Source organism: Enoplosus armatus, chromosome 7, assembly GCF_043641665.1.
Source record: "Enoplosus armatus isolate fEnoArm2 chromosome 7, fEnoArm2.hap1, whole genome shotgun sequence".
In the NCBI taxonomy this organism is placed as follows: domain Eukaryota; kingdom Metazoa; phylum Chordata; class Actinopteri; order Centrarchiformes; family Enoplosidae; genus Enoplosus; species Enoplosus armatus.
Window position 1 is genome coordinate 836,283 of NC_092186.1, and position 24,467 is coordinate 860,749.

General features: G+C 43.9%; 2 protein-coding genes across 3 annotated transcripts; one reads left to right on the plus strand and one right to left on the minus strand.

The window, feature by feature from the left end:
- Window positions 1–512: 512 nt before the first annotated feature.
- Window positions 513–8,222, minus strand: sgta (small glutamine rich tetratricopeptide repeat co-chaperone alpha). The gene is made up of 12 exons (XM_070908590.1): window positions 8,118–8,222; window positions 6,820–6,966; window positions 5,533–5,636; window positions 5,327–5,417; window positions 5,124–5,223; window positions 3,888–3,992; window positions 3,625–3,760; window positions 3,483–3,545; window positions 2,681–2,718; window positions 2,311–2,586; window positions 2,063–2,186; window positions 513–1,073 (listed from the first exon to the last, which is right to left on the minus strand). The coding sequence occupies exons 2-11, from the start codon at window positions 6,917–6,919 to the stop codon at window positions 2,075–2,077; spliced, it is 1,125 nt and encodes a 374-aa protein (XP_070764691.1). The 5' UTR covers window positions 6,920–6,966; window positions 8,118–8,222; the 3' UTR covers window positions 513–1,073; window positions 2,063–2,074.
- Window positions 8,223–9,060: 838 nt separating this feature from the next.
- Window positions 9,061–19,540, plus strand: thop1 (thimet oligopeptidase 1). 2 transcript variants are annotated; one of them, XM_070908655.1, is made up of 14 exons: window positions 9,061–9,117; window positions 10,484–10,690; window positions 12,835–12,983; window positions 13,634–13,741; window positions 14,228–14,330; window positions 14,408–14,565; window positions 15,025–15,160; window positions 15,720–15,862; window positions 16,287–16,510; window positions 16,631–16,832; window positions 17,338–17,524; window positions 17,609–17,737; window positions 18,089–18,225; window positions 19,254–19,540. In XM_070908655.1, the coding sequence occupies exons 1-14, from the start codon at window positions 9,105–9,107 to the stop codon at window positions 19,413–19,415; spliced, it is 2,058 nt and encodes a 685-aa protein (XP_070764756.1). In that variant the 5' UTR covers window positions 9,061–9,104; the 3' UTR covers window positions 19,416–19,540. The 2 variants fall into 2 exon arrangements, with proteins under 2 accessions (XP_070764756.1, XP_070764755.1); XM_070908654.1 differs by having other exon boundaries at window positions 17,338–17,737.
- The last annotated feature ends 4,927 nt before the right edge of the window (window positions 19,541–24,467 follow it).

The window sequence follows — 24,467 nt, forward strand, 5'->3', positions numbered from 1 at the left end:
ACAGGGGGACAGACACAGGAGGACAGACACAGGAGGACAGACACGGGGGACAGTCACAGGAGGACAGACACAGGAGGACAGTCACAGGGGGACAGTCACAGGGGGACAGTCACAGGGGGACAGACACGGGGGACAGTCACAGGGGGACAATCACAGGGGGAAAATCACAGGGGGACAGTCACAGGAGCACAGACACAGGGGGACAGACACAGGAGGACATCTGACTGATTATACTCAGACTTTTACTGAAGGTACATTGTACATGCAAGACCTTTACTGTGACAGAGTATTTGTACAGTGTAGCATTAGTACTTTTACTGCAGTACAGGACCTGAATACTTCCTCCAGCGTTGCGTATGTGTACTTTAAACACTTGGATCATACAGCAGTGTGTCTGTGGGTCTACTGTGAGTCAGTGAGCCAGTTTTTCTGTAAAGTTGCTGATCAGGAAAAGCGCAGAATATTTGTTTGATACGAGTCCAAACTGTGAATCAACAGACATCAGACAGGAGGAGGGTGTAAAATGTTGAGATGCTCTTTTTAATTCCCAGACTGTGTTTCAGCTCTCTGCTGCCTCCTCACAGCTCCATGTGACCGAGGAGACACACACTCACACACACACACACACACACACACACACACACACACACACACACACACACACACACACACACACACACACACACACACACACACCATAAACAAGGTACTGGACAAAAACATTGTATTTAAAGTTACACTGTGTAGTTTTAAGAAGAAATTTAAATCTTCTGGTTTAAGCTGTTTAAGTTCTGGGATCCATGTTCCTATCAGAGCATGACTTATTAGAATGAATCTGTGTTTGATATTAAAGTGTTACATCAAATCCTTCCTCCTAAAAACCACACAGAGCTGCAGGAAGTGGGCGTAGTTTTTGGTGACGTGGCTCCTGAATGACGGCGGGAGGCCTCTCGTTCTCTCGTGCAGGAATTATTCAGTGATGGAACAAAAAAAAAACAACAACTTCCTTTTAGTCCTTCAGGTTATAAATGATCCAAACGAGCTCTTCGCCTCCACACACAAACCTGTCCGACCTGAAACAGAGAGAGGAAACCAAAGATTAATCACCGCCAAAATAAAAGACCAAACAGCAGGGCTCTGTGAGGGCGCTGTGACTGACAGCTCCTCCACAGCTCAGAGGGAAACTTTTTACTGCACTGCATTTATTTGACAGCTATAGCTACGTTGCAGATTCAGATTATTAATACAAAATATAACAGAGTATTTCTACACTGTGGTATTACTACTTTTACTGAAGTAAAAGGTCGGAGTACTTCTCGATCTGAACGTTGGACACCAGACTTTGCCTCCTCTTTGTTCTTATTAAATATCGAAAAGAGATGAATCTGAAACGAACACCGTGATCTGTGTGTGTGTCTGTCTGTGTGTCTGTGTGTCTGTCTGTGTGTCTGTCTGTGTGTCTGTCTGTGTGTCTGTGTGTGTCTGTGTGTGTGTGTGTGTGTGTGTGTGTGTGTGTGTGTCTGTCTGTGTGTCTGTGTGTGTCTGTGTGTGTCTGTGTGTGTCTGTGTGTGTGTGTGTGTGTGTCTGTGTGTCTGTCTGTGTGTGTGTGTGTGTGTCTGTGTGTGTGTGTCTGTGTGTGTGTGTGTCTGTGTGTGTCTGTCTGTGTGTCTGTCTGTATGTCTGTCTGTGTGTCTGTGTCTGTGTGTGTCTGTCTGTCTGTGTGTCTGTGTGTCTGTCTGTGTGTCTGTGTCTGTGTGTCTGTGTCTGTGTCTGTCTGTGTGTGTCTGTCTGTCTGTGTCTGTCTGTCTGTGTCTGTGTGTCTGTGTGTGTGTGTGTGTGTGTGTCTGTGTCTGTGTGTCTGTGTCTGTGTCTGTGTGTGTGTCTGTCTGTCTGTCTGTCTGTCTGTCTGTCTGTCTGTCTGTCTGTCTGTGTGTGTGTCTGTCTGTCTGTGTGTCTGTCTGTGTCTGTGTGTGTGTGTGTGTGTGTCTGTGTCTGTGTGTCTGTGTCTGTGTCTGTGTGTCTGTGTGTCTGTGTCTGTGTCTGTGTCTGTGTGTGTGTTTACTGTATCTGAGTGTCATGGCTGCTCTTCGTTTCCTGCGCTGGGCGTTCGGTTGCGGATTTGACTCCTCAGCTGTTCGATGAGTTCTGGGTTCTGCTGCTGCATCTGCTGAGCAAACTGCTGACCTCTGCAACACAAACAGCAAAGAGCCCTTTAACGTCCAACTCTACCGACCAAACACATCTACGGTGATAATATCATCAAGCGGCACTCGGAGAGAAGCTCAAAATGAAATGAGAAGAGGTACGCACGCCTGGATCAGTCCTGATAAATCTCCGGCTCCAGCAGGTCCAGTGGGTCCGGCGGGTCCAGCAGCTCCAGGTGCCGCCGCACTCCCTCCTCCTCCTCCTCCTCCTCCTCCTGCTGCTCCTCCTGCTCCTAGTCCTGCTCCTAGTCCTGCTCCTAGTCCTCCTCCTAGTCCTGCTCCTAGTCCTCCTCCTAGTCCTCCTCCTACACCTCCTCCTACACCACCTCCTACACCTCCTCCTCCCATCCCACCGTACGCTCCTGACATCATCCCCGACATCCTGCGAGGAGAGAGAGGAGACAGGAAGTTCAGCTCAACAAACCAGAGAGGAGGAAACACTAAAACACACTGACTGAGAAACTGAATCAACTTACAGCTGCTGGACCTGAGGATTGTTCATCAGAGACGACGCCTGCAGAGAGACGGACGCACAGAAACTCAATGAACTCTGTTCATTCAAACTGAACCACAAACCACAAACCTTCAGTCACAGCCTCTGAGCTGCCGGCTGCTGGTGCAGTAAACTGCACTGAGGTACTGAAAGATTTTTTAGAATGTTTATTGTTTGTTTTATTGATTACTATAATTGTATTAATATACGCGCTGTATCTGTATAATGACATAAGCAGCGTGATTATGATGATCTGCCTCCGATTAGTGATGTTGTTAGCTAGCTAGTTTGCTAATCGCTGCACTGACTTGGAGGTAAATGATCCCATTTGGACGCATTTGTTGTGAGCTAGTTAATGTTAGCAGCGAACGGCTGGTGAACGTTCAACTCCATGACAGCAAACGCATCGGGTGCCATGTTTGTTTACATTCCCTTTCTTGGACGTCGGTCTTTAGCACCCCCTTCCTGATGACATCACGCACACCGTGAAAGACTGCGCGCTACGATTGGTCAGGGGCCGACGTGTCTGTCATGTGTCTCGGCCGACGTTATGACTGTACGATGATCTGACGCAGTGAGTCAAAGAGTTCTCACCAAGATACGAAGTGAACAGGATGTTACTTGTTGTCCTGGGTTCACACTGGCAGCAAAAATAATACGATAATATCGTTTTACACAGAGTTCAATCATTATCAACCACAGCTATAAAGACAAGAACACAGCTGTCGCTGCTGAAGACACTTTCAGTGACAGCAGATGATGAAGATGAAGGATTGACATCTCACCATGTTCATGAAGCCGGGGTTACTGAGCAGACCGGCCAGATCTACTCCCCCCATCCCTGCTGTCTGAGAGAGAGAGAGAGAGAGACAGGTAAGTCCACTACCATCACTATCACTGGTTCCACTGGATCTCTCCTGTTCTTACTGGACTGGATGTTTCCATCTTCTCCTCAGCGATCTTCAGGTTGGTCTTGTAGGTGTCGTTGTCGGGGTCGAGCTCCAGAGCTTTCTTATAGTAACTGGCTGCTTCTGTGTGTTTGTTGAGGCTGGCCAGAGCCAAACTGAAACACCACAAACAGAGGACAGCGAACACGTCAGGGCTCGAGTCAGGAACATTAACTGACCTTTAATACTTCTGCTTGTGTTGCTGCAGCCGAACCACCACAGAGAGAGCGAGGCGTTTCCTACCCCATCCTCCCGTAGGCTTTGCTGTAGTTTGGGTCGATGCTGATGGCCTGCTCACAGTCCTGCACTGCTCCTGCGTAGTTCCCCAGTTTACTGTACGCCGCAGCCCTGCACACACAAAGACACCACATCAACTCATCAGCTGTACCCGCTTACCCTTTGGAGGGTGGTGTTGGGGCTGGAGCTGATCCCAGCTGACATCAGCATGTGACCTGTAAGAATATAGAGGAGCAAAGACTTGGAAAGACAACATTGCAATCAGACCAAATCTGGAGGTGTAAATGTGGTGATCGGCTCCCTTTTTAAAATTCTCCTTCAGTCTTCTTCCTCCTGACGGAGGCCAGTGTGAGTTGACTTGAACCGTCTTATCCAGCTGTATTCACCCCTTTACAGGTGCAACACGCAGCAGCTGGACCGAGCTACAGTGGAACCTGATCGCTGCGGGGGACGATGCTGTTCATGAGACAGACAGTTGGGGGCTCCGCTGGCTGGCTGAGATTCATATGTTCTGGTCTTTGACTGAATTTAGTATTAATGACTTTGTGGAAATTAGCTAGTAGCTAACTCTGGTTCAATACAGCTCTTCTTCTGTATGAGATCAATGTTCTTTGTATGTGGTCCCTGACTATGAATGTAATAAACTAAACTAATACTGAAGCGTGTTGTATTATTCCTTTGTCTATTCCAGACTAAAGCTGGTTTGCTTCATGAAGGCTCGGCGCTCCAACACGTTGGATTCAGATGATGCTGGACATTCAGAACGAGGCTGGAAGTGAAAGGCCGAATGGACGAGACATGTTGACATGTTAGTGAGGACACTGATGTTGTCTGACAAACAAGCAGCGTCTGGACCATCGTGTGTGTGTGTTACAGAACAGAGCTATATGTCAACATGTGTGTGACATCTGGAGTCGCCCAATTCATTCTTGAAGTATGCCTAAAAACCTCTTTAGAGGTCACAGTGACCTTTGACCTTTGAGTCCAAAGTGGTCACAGTCTCTGCTTCTGTTCCTGAGTCATGTTGTTGAATAATGGACATTATGAGGTCACAGTGAAGTTAACCACCGTTAAGTTTGACCATCAAATCAGTTCATCCTTCAGTCATATTTGAGCCAAATTTGAAGAAATTCCTTCAAGTGGTCACGTTCACGAGGATGTGACGGACTGTCGCCAGTGCGGAGGCAGAACACTTTGATCTAAATGGTTAAAGTGATGAAGGCGTCCCCGCGGCACACTGACCTGTTGCAGTAATAGACGGCGTTCTGAGGGTTGATGGTGATGGCCTTCGAATAAAACTCCACAGCAGCAGAGAAGTTCTCCACCTTCATTTGGTCGTTTCCTGCAGTCGAGACAAAACACGCGACGTTATTACTGACAAATAAAGTTTAGAAAAGAAACCAGCAGCCAAAAATACTGTGAAGCAGTATTCATCATCGTCTTACCGTCAGTTTTTAGTGTCTCGGCCTCAGCTCTCTGGTCCTCAGTGAGGGAGTTTTGGGTGGAGTTGTTGTTGACCTGCGACTCAACTGGATGCTGCCACACACACACAAACACTGTAAGTCAGACGCTTCCTGGAAAATGCGTCACAAAAACACCTCCAACAAGAACGACAGCTGTCCGGATTTCATCCTTAAAACAGGCTGTCTACCTTGGCGGTAGCTGAGGCGAAGATCTCCGGTAACGTCATGGGGACGGCGAGGGTCTGGTCGTCAGTCGAAACTTCAAACGCCGTCTCCAAACACTGAACAGCGACTGCAGAACAACAAGCTCACTTTAAAGACGGAGGAAACTACGACGGGTCCAACAAGAGACAAGTCAGAGTCATTTCTCAAACAACAAATATCACGATAACAACCATCTTACATCTCATATCTGGGTTTGTTTGAAGAAGCAGAATCTAGGGGTGGGCAGCTGGGACAAAATTCCTATCAGTTAGGGATGTCCCGCTCATGTTTTTTTGGCCATGATCACGATCAGAGTCCTTTAATATTGAGTCGGATACTTATATTAGTTTCTACACAGCTGTAGACACAAATCTGATCCAAATCCTGATTCAAAACTATTAAGATGATCCAGCTAATTATTAATCTTATGTGAATGAAAGTTTAACTGACTTTAACTCTTGAAACTGACGTGAGATCAGCTGATGGTTTTATTGACAATGTCTCACTCTGTAACACCACTGCACAATCAGAGTGTTTCTGTAGTTCAACAACTCAAACAGAGTGGAGCTTCTTCCCTCACAGAGGATCTTTGGTCGAGTTCACACACACACAAACAGACAAGTTTACTTTTGTTCTGAAGTAACATCAATTAGTGACAGCTGATCTGAGCCGGCTGAACTCTTCAGGACAACAATTAATCAGAATCAGAATCAGAAATACTTTATTGATCCCGGGGGGGAAAGCTAAAGATCAACTCTCACTAACATGAACACCTCGTCATGAACAGGTGACATACGTTTGTGCAGTGAAGAGAGTTTAATGAATGTGACTCTGTACAAACAAACCTCACAGGACAAAGTCAGAGAGCTTTGAGAGAAGAATAGAAAAATGTTTTTGATTGATTTCCTTATCATCTGTTCCTTTGGTTGACCACAATCCTGTAACTTTTAAGAAAAAATGAATTATTTAAAAGATCTTATTCTGACAGATTTCAGTAAGATTTAACTTGATGACTCGTTTATGCAAATATGTACTAAAACCATCACATAGACTTGATGTCTCGAAGGGCTGATATCAAAGGGCACAGATGATAGAAGTTACTGTTAATGAATCTACCATACAGGTCACAAAGATGGTCTATTAACCCAAACGTGACCCAACAACAGGCTCAGCAGCTGTGATGTGACTGACTCCTCAGGCTGATCCAATACACATCCTGCTGTTTTTAGTTCAGTATCTGTCCCGTTTCCTGTGGTATGAGGAGGACTCACCCTCCAGACTCTCCTGGGCCCCTGAGGTCAGATTCCCTGAGTGGAGCTGATCATGGAGGAACTGGATGATGGAGAAGGCGAGACGCTTGTTGTCTGTCATGGTGACGGAGGATCAGACCTCTCTGTGGTCACTGAGGGAGAGGGACCCTGCAGGTGACAGCAGAGAAAGTCAGCTAGCTAGCCAAGTTGTTATCATGTCATTGAATGTTATACAGATGAAAAACACATCATTACTTCTGTTACTTACAAACTGTCACATTAGATACAACCTCCTTCCCACCACAGTGTCGCGGACAGAAGCACACTGTTATTACACTCAGTGTAGCCACCCCCTTTAGCATTAGCTTGTAGAACATTCTAGCAACTCATGCTAAGTTTAACTCGACATGACTGTCTCAGTAATGCTAACAGCTGCAAGCTAACACTTGCCATCTTGGTATATGAATCATGATCAAACAAGCTAGCGGCAACAACTGATAGTCAGCAGACAATCAGCTAGCTGTGGGTCAAAGCTAGCTTAAGTGACGTTTTAACCACCACTGGTCATTCTGATGAGGTCACTTTGAACTTTAAATCATTTTCCATGGACAAGTTAGCTGATTACTTAGCCTGCTAGCAACTGCTAGCATGCCAAGAACAAGACACGGTGTACGCTTGGCTTACGTTAGGTTCACTTTTGCGTACCGTAACTTGTAAAATAAGTTAATACGAGTGAGTTGTGGTTGGACGCTGCCTTGCTCATCGGCAGCAGCAAGGAAGCGTTAGACCGAGATTGAGTTGCATGGGTGAAACTCCTAACGCTATATGTTTTATGAAAAAGTCGGTATATAGTTGACTCATCGGGCAGCAGCTCATCTCAACAGAATGTCACTTAAACAACGAATTTCTCATTTACGCCAATCGCTACCTACTGCCCGCTACTGTTCTTTATATCCCGGGAGGGACAGAGTGTGTTAACATTGGGCGAACCCGCTACTAAAAGCTGTAATTGTATTAATGTAGAGGTTACTTGGGGTATGTTAAGTAAGCCGAATTGAAGAGTGGTTGTTGTCAGTTGATCACAAGTCTTAACTTTCGTTCTATCCGGAGTACAATTTTACTCAGAAGCAAGGTCATGTTGTATTGCCAGAGTTTTGAAAGGGGCTTGGCGTGACGTGTTCTCCATTCCATAACGGCACGATGCTAACGGCTATCTAGCTAGCTGATCACATCCCGTTGACTGCAACGGTGTTGTCGTATATATGAAACTGTCATGCTGCCAAATTCAACATGATAACACAGTAGTGTGTTTTTCCTACCAGCTGTCTCTGTATGTCAGGTGTAGATTAGCCCGGTAACGGATAGTTGACGTTAGCTCCGCTCCTTCGAGTAATCGTAGCCGTCACTCAGATAGCCAATTAGCTTGTCGCGGAGTTATGTCGTCATGCATAGGCGCCGGTGTGGTGTGGTTGGTGTCAAGTTATCAGTAACAACTGGAATATACCGGAAGATTGGCAAATTTGCCTTCAGAATAAAACACTTGCGAAGCTTTTTTTTTTTAGTCTTATACATGTAAGATAAGACGAGATAAGACTTACGGCACAAGGATAGAATTTTTCTTCACCATAAATCATACTAGAATGCTATATTTTAAATAAGTAGAGCATGGGAAACAGTGGTAGAAAAAAACATGAAAGAAATCGAAATTGAAAAGCTTGAATTAAAAACCAGCAAATGTCAGTGGAGAAATGTCACAGGTATGTTTGAGGTAATTTAGAAATAGTGTCTCCATTACAGAGTTTGTCCATCAGAGAGCACTGACAAGTTGATTTTTACAGTGTAAAATGTTCCACTCACTACATATCTTGGTCATTATTTTATAATAACCAATTAATGAAAAAACACTAACAGATTTTTTTCAACTGTCAAATACCAATATCAGCCTCAAAAATCAAGTATTTCTTTGGTTGTAATATGTATAGTATAAATGTGATATAAATGTAATACATACACATACTACATATAGAAAAGCGTGAAATGCATTTTAATATGTAGAATAAGTGAAATGAAATATGAATTCTTATCAAAAAATGTTCAGGATAGTGCAATATATATATATATATATATATATATATATTTATATTTGGTCAGTTTTGCTGAAAAAAAAAGGTTAGGGTTAGGGTTTTACTTTGAAATGTTTTCCCGGAAGTGTAGTTTTTCTTTTGTAGCTGCTTTAATCCTCCTCCACAGAGGTTCCTGACAGTTAACCACACGGACCTAACGAACCTTCATTCAATATCTGAACCATGGGGCCGACAGGTGAGTAATATTCTGATGTTTTTAATGAAACTGAATCATTTTAATGTGGCCGCCATGTTTCCTCTCTGACTGTCTCTGTGATCATTTAGAGTTAATTAGCTTTGATCACTGAGACTGTTTTAGCTAACGAAAGTCTTAGCGCTAACGTTAGCTAGTTTAGCTGCTGCGCTGTAGAGTAGCGTTACTACTTGAGCCAATTAATTAAATTTCCCCAGAACTATATTTTTACGTTAGCTGTCGGTTGAGTATATACAAGGCAAGAGAAAGACGGTGTGTTATAATGGTGTCTTCTCGTTTCTCCGCAGTTCTGCCTTGATTCTCTCCTGTTTTATGTAGCATGTTCAGTGTTAGCTAGCTCACTGTGCTTATTCACGGAGCTAACTAAGTGTTGAGCAATGTGTTGTTCCTGAATGGAGAAACTGCTATTCCAGGTGACACCATGGATTACAGATGGATTACCAATCTCCCGACGTTTCTGTCATACATATATGAAAGAAGTGCGCCAAACTCTATTATGAATATGTCAATTTAAAGTCAACGCTGCTTGCTGCCAAATACATTACCTCGTTAAACAGAACTAAATACCTTTTCTAAAAGGTCACATTCTGCTTATGAATTTGGCAGATTTCTGCTGATCCACCAAACCACATTTATCACTTTTCATACAATCTAAATATAATGCATCAATTCTTCAAACTGTTGTGGAGTGCAGTAAAAATACTTCATGTAGTTATATATATTTTGGTTTTGTCCGCTGTCGAATACATTTTGGAAGAAAATAGTTATAGAAATTGACATGTACATCAAAGAAGATGGTGTCATCATCAAAAACAAATATAGATGCCTGTACCTTATTCTGACAGCGGTGGAAAGTAACATTTACTCAAATGCTGTACTTAAGTACAATTTTGAGGTACTTGAGTATTTTTATGCTACATTATACTTCTGTTTCACTACCTTTATCTGACAGTTGAGACACATGATCAACTTCTGACGCATCATAGATTAAAGTAGCCAAAACTATATGAAATTAAAAGAAGTCTAACCTCAACCAGCTGTGACATTAACATGCTACTTATGTGTTAATGTATCGGTAATAATATTCCAATAGTATAAAATATATTGTAATGAAACAATCTGCCCTACAAGTATTTAAGTACTTACTTTTTTATACTTTCAGTACATTTCACTGATACTACTTCAGTATTGAATGCAGGACAGTAACGGAGTATTTTTACGCCGTGGTATTGCTACTTTTTATGAATGCTTCTTCCACCACTGACCTGTCTTGTTGTCCCATCTTTAATTGTCATTTCCTGTCCTTTTAATGTCCCGTTTTGTCTCGTCCTGCTTCTTGTTGTCCCAGGTGAGGTGGTGTTTGGCAGCCCGGTGCCGGTCTGCTCTGACAACCGGCTGCGTTGGGACCTGAACCCCGAGCAGATCCAGCAGCTCTCTGACGAGCTCATCGGCAACACCAAGAAGGTGTACGACCGCGTCGGAGCGCTGGACCTCGACAGCGTCACCTTCGAGAACACGGTGAAGGCCCTCGCTGACGTGGAGGTCGAGTACACCGGTCAGTATCCACCAATCAACAGCGTGTCTCTGCGTCCTGTGAAGCTGCTGAGAGCTCATATGTTCTGAGGATATTCATCTGTAAGTCTGTCCTGCACAGTACGTCATATAAAACAGACGTCATTCAGAGTCCGTATAGTGTCAGAGACAGGACACCAACTCATACCTGTTATACATATTTCCATTTTTGTAATGAACCTTTGAACCTTGTATGTTATTTCAAAGTAATAAGTCATTACATGAATTTACAACAACACTCTCCCTGTGCAGTGAAAGGTAACTGTATTTCTTGGACTCATTCATCAACAAGATCTCTATTTTAAAAAATGTACACTACAAGTTGTCTTTAAAACCATTAAGCACAACTTGTGTACATGATGTTAAATTTCTGCCGATCATTCCAACAGGTTTAGTTTAGCTTTCAATGGATTTCCAGTTTTACTTTATGAAACATGTAAAACTTGTAGCAGAGACAGAATCCATCACAGTCGATGTTCACTGAAGTTTAGTTTTTGTAAAAGTTACGCTGCTGTAATGTGACAGTGCAGTTAAGAGCAGGGACTGGTTTGAAAACTGCTCTTGGCGGTGTGTTCAAGGGAACTCTGATTTCATAATCTGCTGCTGACGAACACGACATGGTTAAACTAAGTGGTAGGAGATCCACAATAAGCAGACATAGAGGCTGTAATATGTTGCAGCAGAGTGTTCTTGAACGCACGACCAAGAGTTTTACAAATAAATGTCTGTGACTGAAAACTTCAAACTGACAATAATCCAACGACTTAACCTCCTAAGACCCAAGCTCTGTCTTAATTTCTCTTTGCTATTTGGGCTTATTGGGGCCTGATAAGTATAAAAACTAAGCATCATCTGTTGACATGATGTAGTTCCGCATACGGGGACAATTTTGAATTTCCATATAAGCAGAATTAAGTATATGGTATAACCCAAAATGTGATGTCCACGCATGTGGAAGCCAGGTCTTAGGAGGTTAAAGTGGTTCAAAGAAGAAGACATATTTGTCACAGAGGAAGTTGTATCAGCCTGTGACACATACACACACAATACATTCGCTGCTGCTTTGAGTCTGAACATGAAGAAACATATAAAATATCACCAGACTTCATCTTTATACCTGCAACAACAGCGTCACAGGCGAGCACAGAGGTTTTTAGGATTCATATGTACCCTCCAGATATTTCTGCAGTTTGTACAGTTGACGGATGACAAACCTGAATGTAAAGAGGTCGAACACAGCACGAACCTGACCGCACGCTCAGGTTGGTTGTCCTTTGTGAGCTTCGCAGTAAAGCTCTGAGTCAGCAGAATCAGTATGTGATGGTAAAGACTCATCAGCAGTTTGTAGAGAAAGCAGCTGGTTCAGCTGCTGCTGCTGCGACAATAGAGACAGAAGCTTTGTGGAGGCAGCTGGAAGCCTTCAGCTGCTGCTGCAGGAGGGAACACTGGAACTATGAGTCTGTGAGAGGGAAAATTAGCTTTCCCTTCTCAGCCACAAAAAGAAGAAAAACAATGAAATACTTTCGCAAAATGTTCATAAATAATATGTTGAAATCATTAGATGCTAAATCAAAATGCTAAATCCCTCATTGCAATTGTGAAGAAGAATTGAACTTATTATTATTACTTGTTATTGAGATTAGTTTTTACATTTCTTGTCCTGGTGACAGTTATTTGTTGATTTTAAGAATAAAACTTACAGCTTCAATGAAGTGAAGTGAGGTTTTGCTTGCACCATTTTTAATAGAATATTTAGTTTGAAGCTGTCGATCAGAATAATAATATATAGATAATAAATTAGCAATTTGAAGACGGGATGAGAAGGAATTTGTCATTTCTAACATTTTAAAGAGTAAATTATGATGTTAAATCAAAGAAATGATCAGTAGATTAATCAAGAATGACAAGTAGTGTTCATGCAGCCTGTTACAGTCGCTCCTGTTTGTTTTCTTGTTTTTTCTTACTTGTAAAAATAAAGTATTTCCGATTCTGATATAATAACTATAGTTGCAGCTCGAGTCACCTTAGATCCTGTTGGATGCAGTTCAGGAAATCCATCTTAGTGACTGGTGTCTCTCATGTCTGGCCCCGCCCCTCTCATGTCTGACCCCGCCCCCTGTATCTCAGTCCAGAGGAACATGTTGGACTTCCCGCAGCACGTGTCTCCCTGTAAAGAAGTCCGAGCTGCGAGCACCGACGCCGACAAGCGTCTGTCCGAGTTCGATGTGGAGATGAGCATGAGGGAGGACGTCTACCAGAGGATCGTCGCTCTGGAGGTGAGCTGACGTCCAATCAGCAGACAGATAGATGATTGGTCGATATGTCTGTCATTAGTCTTTGGTCCCCCCCATGTCCCCATCGAAGATTTGGCTTCTTCTCATCACTGAACTCTCAGTGAGTTTTTCACAAACTCATTAAAGTGACAATAATAGAACATCGGACTGTAATCAAATGTCCTCGTAAGTAAACTCAGACCCAAAGAATCTCCAACCCGAAGCACCCGGGAAGCCAGAAAACCTCAAGAGCGTACTGGATGTGCAAAGCTAATTTGGTGTCCTTTGGAGAAATATTAAAATGAAATATTCTAGAAATATGTGACAGCGGTTTCTGGTAAACCAAAACAGTGTAATCCTGTTGATCAGAAACGCGTCCCAGCGGCCTGGGTCACAGTCAGGGCCGGTGCTCATGTGTTCAGAAATAAACTGTACAGTCAAAGATCAAAATGATTTAGCAGCAATTAAAATATTCAAAAGCAACGACAGTCAAGTTCCAAACAAGGTTTTCACTTGTTTTGTCTCTTTGAATAGAGACCTCTTATTTGCAGGATCTAGTCTAGAAGTCCAGGATCTGCAGATCACTTGGACCTGTTTCAGGTCTCCTCACAGCGTCCTGGTTTCTAAAGGTTTCTTGTTCTTTCTGTCTACAGAAGAAAGTCGACGGCGACAGCCTCACTGCAGAGTCCAAACGTTACATGGAGCGACTGATCAAACTGGGGAAGAGAAACGGCCTCCACCTGCTCAGAGAGACACAAGAGGTGGAGCTGCTTCCTGATCTGAACCTTTATTATCCCGGGAGACTGAAGCTCTCTCAGCCACAAGTTCTCTCCACCCTTAGAACACCACCGCCCACCATCATTCCTCATGCAGAGAGATTAAACATGTCCACCATCTTATATTTATTCCAGATAACATTGTTGTCCAGTTTTTCCTTAATAACTACAGCGAAGTGAGGAGGTAACGAAGCTTTCTGAAGCTCTCAACTGCTTGAAACAGAACAGCTGATCCTGATCCTGCAGATTAGCTCGGGACCAACGTTGTGGAGCTTTAACATGCAGGATATCTGTGTATTAAAGTACGTTTATTTGAGTAGTTAAGAGGAACTATTATCTGCGGATGGCTGAGTGGGATCAGTGGGCTACATGGATTAAGTCCCCTGTCAGTGTAACTGTAATCTTATTTTGTGGTCTCTGGTGTCAGGTAGAGGCATTAGACTCTGATCCACCTTCACTCTGCTGTAACAGGAGATCAAGACCATCAAGAAGAAGCTGAGCAACCTGTGCATCGATTTCAACAAGAACCTGAACGAGGACACCACCAGTCTGTCCTTCACCAGAGACGAGCTGGGTGAGTCCGCCGGTCCTGGACCTGCGACAGTCTGACCTGGTTTTTCCTCTCTTGAGTATTAAACGTGTTGGTTTCAGGCGGCCTCCCCGAGGACTTCCTGAGCTCTCTGGAGAGGGATGGAGAGAAGCTGAAGGTCACCCTGAAGTATCCTCATTACTTCCCCACCATGAAGAAGTGCTTCGTCCCAGAAACCCGCAGGAAGCTGGAGGAGGCGTTCAACTCCCGCTGCAAAGAGGTGAGGCGGGAAACGAACACTGTCTGTCATCAGCTGTAAGAGTTTCAGACGTTTAGATAGTGAGCAGGGTTTCATGATGGGAAGAACGAGAGTCAGGATGCTGTGAGTGTAAAGCTGTTCTGAGAACAGAGCCGCTAATATGTTGGTGGAACACTTAGACTCCAAACAGTGGACTTAGAGCTCGGCTTCCCTCCTCAGATTCTTCTTGAATTCATCACTGAGCTGGTTTTTATGTTTGCATGTTAAATATCGTTTTAATTAAAGGATCATTCCTGTTTATTACAACTTGGCTCTTATTTGGTAGTTATGTCCATCATCTCTATCAGTGATAATAACACTATATTATAATAATGACACTGTACCCAACAAGCTCATATCTGAGATCTGGGAACATGCTGGCATCACTAAACAAAGTCAGAATGGAATGATCTATTAACACCTTCATGTGTGTGTTTTCAGGAGAACTCGGCCATCCTGAAGGAGCTGGTGGAGCTTCGGGCTCAGAAAAGCTCCGTGCTCAGCTTCACCACCCACGCTGACTTCGTCCTGGAGATGAACATGGCCAAATCTGGAAAGAAGGTGGCCGGTTTCCTGGGTGAGTGAGCTGCAGAGAGAAACTGAATGTTTAAGGAAAGTAACAGAAGACGTGGTTTTGCTTTCTGTGAAGGACTGAACATTAGTGATGAACACTCAACTGAATATGTAAGAGCTGATGTTGAATGTTGGAGAGAGTTTGAATCATTTCAAGTAACTCTGTTTTGGGAGATGGTTGTAAAGCTACAACAGGTACCAGGATATAAAGGTCTGTGATGGGAAACGACAGGTCTTTGGTTCAAAAAGTAGAAAAGCTCTTAGGAGGAACTGGAGGAAGATAGAACCAACGGCTGATAATGAAGAAAGATCTTGAGACTACAAGAAGCACAACTGGGGCAAAATGGGAAAACGGACTCTATGAGACTGAAAATGGCGACTGAAGGAAGGAAAACATGTTTGGCCTTTTTGTTACTGTCATTGTTTAATGTTGAAAATATTCACGTCACGGTTTGGATAGAATAATGTCATATAATGTTTTCTGTCATCTGATCCAGAGTTCAAAGTTCAACGAAACTTCCAGAAGTGAAACGTGAACTTTTCTCTCTGTGTTGCGTCTTCAGAGGAGCTGGCCCGTAAACTGAAGCCGCTGGGTGACGAAGAGCGCGCGGTCATCCTCCAACTGAAGGAGAAGGAGTGTCAGAAGAGAAATCTGCCTTTCAACGGAGAGCTGCACGCCTGGGACACCCGCTACTTCATGACCCAGGTAAGAGCTGCACACCTGAGCCACCTGCTGCTGCAGGTGGAGCCACAAAGATCAGAGAGACGAAGCTCCTACAGACGGAGCGAATCCAGCAGCTCCAGGACTCCAGGTCTTTGATTCACTGATGGACCTTCAAAACACACAAGAAGAACTATTGTTTCCGACATGGTCCAAAGATGTTAAAAGACAGACACAGAAAACATAAAAGCACCTAAACGCAACAAAACAAACGAATGAATCTTGAACAATATGATCTCATCTTCACATGAAGCTGCAGCAGGAGGTCAGAGATGAAGAGAGTTTAAATCTGATGCTGTTTACGTCCTGCAGTCAAACACAAAAGCTTCTTTCATTCCGTGTGTTCTGTTCCTGTGTGACAGTAACTTTTATCTCTACTTCTTCTTCCTCCTCCTCCTCCTCCCCTCAGGTGGAGGAGACGCAGTACGCTGTGGACCAGAACCTGCTGAAGGAGTATTTCCCTATGGAGGTGGTGACTCAGGGTCTGTTGGACATCTACCAGGAGCTTCTGGGTCTGTCCTTCGAGCTGGTGGACGGAGCCGCCGTCTGGCACCCGGACGTCACTCTGTACTGTGTGAAGGACCGCAGCAGTGGTCAGGTGGTCGGCCAGTTCTACCTGGACCTGTACCCCAGGTGAGGGCTCAGCAGGCGGGGTCGCGGGACGGCAGAAAGCACCATGTTGTTTTAGGGTGTAGATGTGACTAGAAGTCTCCAGGTGTTCTCAGTGTCCCCTCTCGTACCTGTCCTGTGCAGGGAGGGTAAGTACGGTCACGCCGCCTGCTTCGGCCTCCAGCCCGGCTGTCTGCTGCCCGACGGCACGCGGCAGATGTCGGTGGCGGCCATGGTGGCCAACTTCAGCAAGCCGACGGCCGACGCCCCGTCGCTCCTGCAGCACGACGAGGTGGAGACGTACTTCCACGAGTTCGGCCACGTCATGCACCAACTCTGCGCCGAGGTCAGCTGATAAACACACACCTTCACCTGTAGTTACTGTTGCTACACCTGTCGAGCTTTCTGTTGGAGCGGGCCGTGGGTGCAGTTTACTGTAATAACGGCGGCAGATTTACCTTCGAAAGCCTTCGTCCTTTTTGAAACAAGGGGTCCTTGATTTCAGGCAGAAGCAGCTTCTCATGTCCAGTGAAGTGATAGCTAGTCTAATTTTATCAGCTGTAGCTAGTTAACGTTAGCTCTGTGTCCACCCGTCGCAGGTGATAATATGCTAACTCAGCACTGTTAGTCAGTCAGTGTTAGACAGCACAGTATTGTAAAGACGTTTACTATAGAAAGTTACAGATCTTTACTTGTTTGTGTTCAGAGAGTTTAGGATGAGGACTAACTGATGAGTTTCACAAAGTAAACTTCGACTCAATTCATTGAAAACATACATGAAGTTTCAGTATTTGACTGTTGACCCCAGAAGGATGTGATTCCTGATTGGCTGTGTGTCTGTGTGTTTGCAGGCGGACTACGCCATGTTCAGCGGGACTCACGTGGAGCGGGACTTTGTGGAGGCTCCGTCTCAGATGTTGGAGAACTGGGTTTGGGAGAGGGAGCCTCTGCAGAGGATGTCCAGACACTACAAGACCGGCAACGCCATCCCTGAGGAGCTGCTCGACAAACTCATCAAGTCCCGCCTCGCCAACACCGGTGGGTACCGAACAGGAAGTCGTACTGTTGTTTCTGCGAAACACTCGTTTCACTGTTGTCATGGTAACCGCGACTCTCCTGCAGGTCTGTTTAACCTGAGGCAGATCGTCCTGGCTAAAGTGGATCAGGCTCTGCACACCAGGAACGGACTCGACGCGGCAGAGGAGTACGGACGTCTCTGTCAGGACGTCCTGGGAATCCCTGCGTCTCCAGGTCACCTTTTAAATGCTTATAGATAAATAAATGAATATGCACAGAGGTTCTACACCAAGAAAACCAAAACATTTATCAGTGAGACACAAGAGGCTCCACCTAGTGCCACTTTGATCTGAAATCTATATTCAGATTCCAACAGAAGTTATGGTGGTATCATATACGGAAATAAATGTAGTGGACGCAAAGTGATAAGCCTTCGAATTAAGTAACAAAAATAACCATTTCTTTTTTGGACAGTTCCCCCGAAAATAACCGAACCTCCAAACTCACCGCTGTCTGGTTTCCTCCGCCTCGTCCGCCTCGTCCTCCTCGTCCTCCTCGTCTCTGACCTTTGACCTTTCTCTGTAGGAACCAACATGCCGGCGACCTTCGGGCACCTGGCCGGCGGTTACGATGCTCAGTACTACGGTTACCTGTGGAGCGAGGTGTTCTCCATGGACATGTTCTTCGCTCGCTTCAAACAGGAGGGAATCATGAACCCCAAGGTCAGATCCCAGAACACACGGCTGAGGAGACTGTGGCCTTATGATAACAACATGGACAAATAATCCAGTATATGACGAGTTTTCAGTGGACACACAGGCCGTGTCCGTTAGAGGTTTTTATATAACGAAGATAAAACAGAAAGAATTGTTAAAGACCACAAACCAGAGCAGAGGTCTACAAAATCCTATGTTAAGAATGAAAGGACAGCTGAAGCGCTTATCTTCAGTCAGCTCGACGACTCAGATCTCAGATCAGGCAGCTTATTTTTATCTTCTGTTTTATTTAGTTTTTCTCTTTTTGGAATCCTATTCATGTGAACTTGTGTTTCTCATGTTGTTGAACGCTGCTGTGCAGATGAAGTTTACTTATCTTTTGTTATTTCTGTAAGTCGACCTGTGCAGCTGCAACCATCTCGTCCTAGCTAACGTTTGTGTTCTTAATCCTGCCTACATTAACAATGGTACAACTTTATTTATAAAGCACATTTCATACACAATGATGCAATACAATGTGCTTCTCCCAAAAAGGAAAATACACGTAAACAGACAACAAATGAGAGATCATAAACAAACTGAAGCAAAACGTAGGACAGACGTCACTGTTGTTGCTGATCACAGGTCAGATTTAGGGCGACACCACCGATCAGACCAAAGTCTGATAAAATCACAGCGTGGAGGGATTCTACTAGTTTGATTTCTACAGCGGGAGTCAGGTGCATACATTAGCATGAAAACAGAGAACAAAGAATGTTTGGTGGTATTTTGGGGAAAGCGTTCTCCTGTCAGACCGATGATGATCTGTGTATGCTGCCGTTACACGTGGGCTCTGTTCCGGTTCCACATGTCAAAATAGAGATCCGTTAGAATCTCGTAGATCATTTTAAAAGGCACACATGGATAATGTAGATGTTGTTATTATACTTAGCGCAAAGACCTAAAGGGACAGCAGGACAGAGCCACTATGAGTTCAGGACTTTGATGTAGATTTTGACTGACTGTGAATTGCTGTCCCCTGATTGGTCCTCCAGGTGGGTCTGGACTACAGGAAGTTCATCCTGCGGCCCGGCGGCTCCGAGGACGCCTCTGAGATGTTGAGGAAGTTCCTCGGGCGTGAACCCAAACAGGAAGCGTTCCTCCTGAGTAAAGGATTGACGGTGGAGCTGGACGCCGGCACGCCGTGTCCCTGCTGACCAATCACAGCAGCCGGCTCCGCCCCCCAGCAGTAACCCACAGAGAACAACAGACTGAAGTTTTCTAGAAAATAAACAATGAAATGTTACCCAACGTGAGCAGTAAATAAAGTGATTTGAGGTGACGTCCTGTGTGTAGAAGTCTTCTTCACTGGGCTCAACGTTTGTGTCCGACACAGAAATGAGTCCCGACGGTCTCATCCACACCTGACACAGCGCTGCATTTCAAAATAAAACTTTTAATAATCATCATTTATTTGTTGATTATATTTTAGGGGGACAAAATATTGATGTGGAAATTTGTGCGAGCAGATTAGTAAACCGAGCGCAGGGATTGGTTCACCGTCGTGACCTCAGCTCTGATCTGTCAGCAGCCACATCTGCACAGCGAGTAGCCAACATTTCTCTACATGTGGATAACTTATCATTTATTATTTTAAAGATTTGAGGATAATTCTGCATCTGCCCACAGATGACATAACAAGTGCAAGTCATTCATTTAAAGTATTCAAATCAAAATGTACTCATAGAATTCACTTGTTCTGCAAATTCTATATTATCATATTTTACATTATTAGATAATGGATAATAAATTCAGGGGAATTAGTTTTTATGTAAAAGTAACTAAAGCTGTCAAATAAATGTAGAAGAGTAGAAGCATAAAGTGGCAGGAAATGAAAATACTCAAAGTATCTCAAAATTGTACAAAAGTACAGTACTTGAGTAAATGTACTTAGTTACTTTCCACCACTCAGCTCTGTAATTTGGAGCCATTTACTGATTGACATGCAACAGCAACCAATCAGCAGCCTCCTCAGGTGAAGTGTGTTGAGCTGCAGTTCCTCTTGCGTCCACTAGATGCTGCTTGGATCAAACTTGAAGTGAATGGGGAAACCTCCAACTTCTCTCTACAAACTCAGTTTGGGTTCTGCTCTCAGGCGTTAGTTTGTCTTCTTCTGATGTGAGTCTGAGAGCAGATTGTTCTATTAAAGAGTTATTATAGCTGCTTTTTGATTGACAGGTGTCGCCCCCTGTCACCACATGCTCTGGTGGTTGCTGCTTCGTCTCTTTATGCCGCAGCAGGCAGCCACACATGAGAGGTTTCATACGGACTGATGGGAGTATGAAGTATCAGCAGGTGACTGAGGTGGCGTCTCCCAGCTGGAGTCTCTGATGTAACGTCCTCAGAGACCTGCAGGTCAACAGCTCTGCTTTAAGAAAACAGCCTGAGGGTGAAACTGCAGAACAAACAGATTCACAGGACGGAGGGCAGATTTTACATCGTCCAAAACAACCGCAGCGCTTATTTTACACGTTTAAGCTACAAGTCCTGTCAGCGTTCTTCTCTGCTGATCACTTTTCAAAACCTCCATCAGTTTCTCGATTTCCTTCCTTCACTTCATTTGTATGGAAATCATCTTTGAAAGACATGAAACTTGAATCTATCACAGTCAACATTTACATTAAGCCTCTCTATAACAGAACGTATTCCAAGTTCTTGTTTGCCTTTGACCCGTTAGGACAAAGCCACATCTACATGCTACTCCTTATCCCAGGTTTCATATCTGAGAGTTGTGATTAGTTCAATATGAGCCATTGATCCTTCTCAGATGGATTCATCAGTAGAGTCTGGTCCCCGCCTAGTCCTGATCCAGGACTGATTGTAGGGAATCTTCTTTGTGACTTATAAGGTGGAAAAACACGACGTCAGGAGGGTGTAAAATGTATTAAAGTCAACATCAAAGATGCTGCAGGAGTTCTGAAGTACTGCTCAGCCGTGGTGGAAAGTAACGAAGTACATTTACTCAACTACTGTACTTAAGTAAAGTACAAGTACATAAATAAAACAAAGGAAATTACATTTAACAACGTAAATAAAATGTTTGTCAGTACAATTTCCATTACAATGTGCTTCCAAGACATCCTTGTAATAATATTCTTTTATTAACACGAGTGTATTAATTACTCTTTAATGGGATTTTAATTTATGTCCATGATGCACTAATCCCCTGAATAGTAAAAATAATATTTCATTATTTGCAGTTTGGTAAGGGACAGAAATCACCTGAACCTGATGAAAAAAACACACCTGTCTGATGTCTGAGGTGTTTGTGCGTCACATGATGTCAGAGGTTTGTAGCTGTCTCTTCAGGTGCAGCAGATGTCCTGCAGCTCTACAGTAGCTTTGTTATCCTCATTATCATCATCCTCGCCTTCGTCTTCAGTGTAATTAGCTCTGAGCTGCAGCTGTGAGCGGCGGCCCCTGGGGGCCCGACTCCCACAGGCCCCGCTTAGTAAACACTCAGGTGCGAGTAAAGACACTAAAACCAACAGAGAACAAACAACAACGTTACACACTTCTGGAAACTCTTCTTGCTTCACTTGAATGGCCTCACAGCTAATTAACAGACTGTAATTTGTTTCTGGATATGTGTCCGGGACAGGGACAGGTCCAGGATGCGTTTAGCCTAGCTTAGCATAAAGACTGGAAGCAGGGGGGGACTGCTAGCCTAGCCCCATCAAAAGAGAATAAACAATCTGTCTGATTTATATGTTGTATCTAATGTTAGCTAACAAGCTAGTCACCAGTTCATCCATTAGTCAGGTGGGTTTAGTTAAGTCAAGCCAGGAGTTTACTCTTAAGCTAACAGGCGCTAAAAGCTAACATCAACAAACTGATCACAAAGTAGCTGAGAAGCCACCGTCACTAATAATATAGATGATTCAAATACAATATTAACCAGTACTGTTGGTTTAGCTGATTTTAGCTATGAAACGATATCTGTGAAATGATTTATATAATAAAATAGCTAATTTAGGCTATGTATACAGTGTAATCACAAAGCTAGCAGTTAGGTTAGCCATCTTGGAATATACATGAACACTAAAATCTAAACAACAGGAGGTTTTCTTGATATTTCCATTTTGCTAAAATAATGTGAATGCAGCTACGCAGCTAGATGGACCTAGAAGCTAACTCTAAGCTAACTGAATAGTGTATGTTAGTTTGGTGTAGCTAAAGGTTAGCTCAAACAGTTTGGTTCTGGTTAGCAAACAGATGTGCTGCTTTCCCTCTGAATGCTGTTAATAACTGTAATGTCTTGTTAATAATGTGGAGCTTTGTGAAGGCGTCACTTTGGGCTCTGGGTCATTGTGACCAAACAATCGATCCATTAATGGAGAAAATAATCAGCTGATTCATCCACAGTGAACTAATAATCATTAGCTGACAGTTCAGAATAAGCTCCACCTCAACTCCAACAGTAACCTGCTTCACATTACTGATGATTGTGATAATTACTCCAGTTTCATGTGATTAACATGTAACAGCAGGTACGCTGCAGGTACGCTGCAGGTCATGTGAGAGAAGCGGTTGTCCTGGAGGAAACTCTCTGAGGGAAACAAACAGGCAGCTGAGGGAGGGAAGACCAGACGACCGGAGCAGTCTGAGGAAGAAGAGGACGATGGCGGAGCTTCCAACAGCAGCAGGAGGAGCAGGAGGAGCAGGAGGAGACGTCAGCCTGCAGGACGTCCTGAGAGGACGGACGGATGGAGCTCAGAGGACGAGGAGCAGCTCCAACATGATCCGGGTGTTCATCGGCTCCACATTCACAGGTCAGAGCGGTTTAACTCACTGATTATGGTCTCCACATAATCTCATGATGACAGAGGACCACCTCGGTGTGTGCTGTGGTCCTGATTCTGACTCTGCACTTCACTGTTATTCTATAACCACAAATCCATTCTACACGTTCTCTTTTTTTAAAGGTTTACAGGCTTTGAAATGTTTTCTGAACATCATTTCACAAACTCAGACTCTTGTTGATCCACAGAAGAAGACGTTATTTTCAGTGTGATGGACAACACGAGTAATCCAGCAAGTTTCAGGAGTCTGCTCATTGATTTTCATGTCACATGGAAATGATCAGAAACCAATGGCTGCCTGGAGGTGGAGGAAAAAACATATTTAGTAGTACATGTCGCTGAAATGGTCCTTTAATGACAGGATTTGAAAGTTATTATTAGTCTGCGTTGAGACAAAGTTTGGATTTCTCCCAAATTATGGATCATTAAAGTGATGTGTTTGTATATTTTGTTTTCTCAGCTTTGTTGTCAGATAAACTAAATAAAGTGTAAGTCAGGACTGTAGTCAGGGTTTTAGAAAAACAATTAGGATTTTTCATATTTGATTTACTCCAAAATAATATGAATATTAATAATAATAACTCAACTTGTAAGGCAGTGCAGGAAGACAACATAACAAGACAATCACAGATATAAAAACAGAAGACAGTTACATATAAAAGCACCAATAAGCTACAAACAAGGAAAACAATTAAAAGTAAACATAAAGTCTGGCTGTAACGTTACAAATAAATAAGTCTGGTTGTCAGAGAAGAAGGCGAGTCTGTAAAAATGTGTTTTAATCAATTTAATAACGTAGACATGAGCTCAGGGGGGTCGAGGCTACAGCAGCAGGTGACCTCACGTCAGATTGCCTCTGATTCATGCTTCTGTACCGCTGAGCTCAGTCTTACATTAGACCAGACGGACTGTGATTCTCCTTTGACCTCTCTGACACTGTCTCTGCTCTCTGCTCAGATATGAGCAGTGAGAGGAAAGCCCTGCTGGACAGAGCTTACCCAGAAGTCCTTGCTTTCTGTCGCAGTCTGGGGCTGGTGTTCGAGGTCAGTTCCCCTCCTTTAATGTAAAGTTTACTGTAAATAGATGACAGAGTCATCCGGATAATGTGAATATCTGCTCATGGATCAGTGAGGTCACTTCCTGTTCAGGTGGTGGATCTGCGTTGGGGGATCCGAAGCGTCCCGTCCGGAGACCACGAGGCCTGCGAGATCTTCCTGCAGGAGATCAGGAGCTGTAGGAGGATTTCAGCCGGTCCAGCTTTCATCGTGAGCCTCTCATGCTCCAGATTTCTTCTTCTTTAAAACATATTCAGCCTGTAAGATTACAGCTGACAGAAAACACACATCCAGGAAATCTTAAAAACACAATTCTTCTTCTTTCAATCAGCGTTCCAGTCATGGAAAAGTC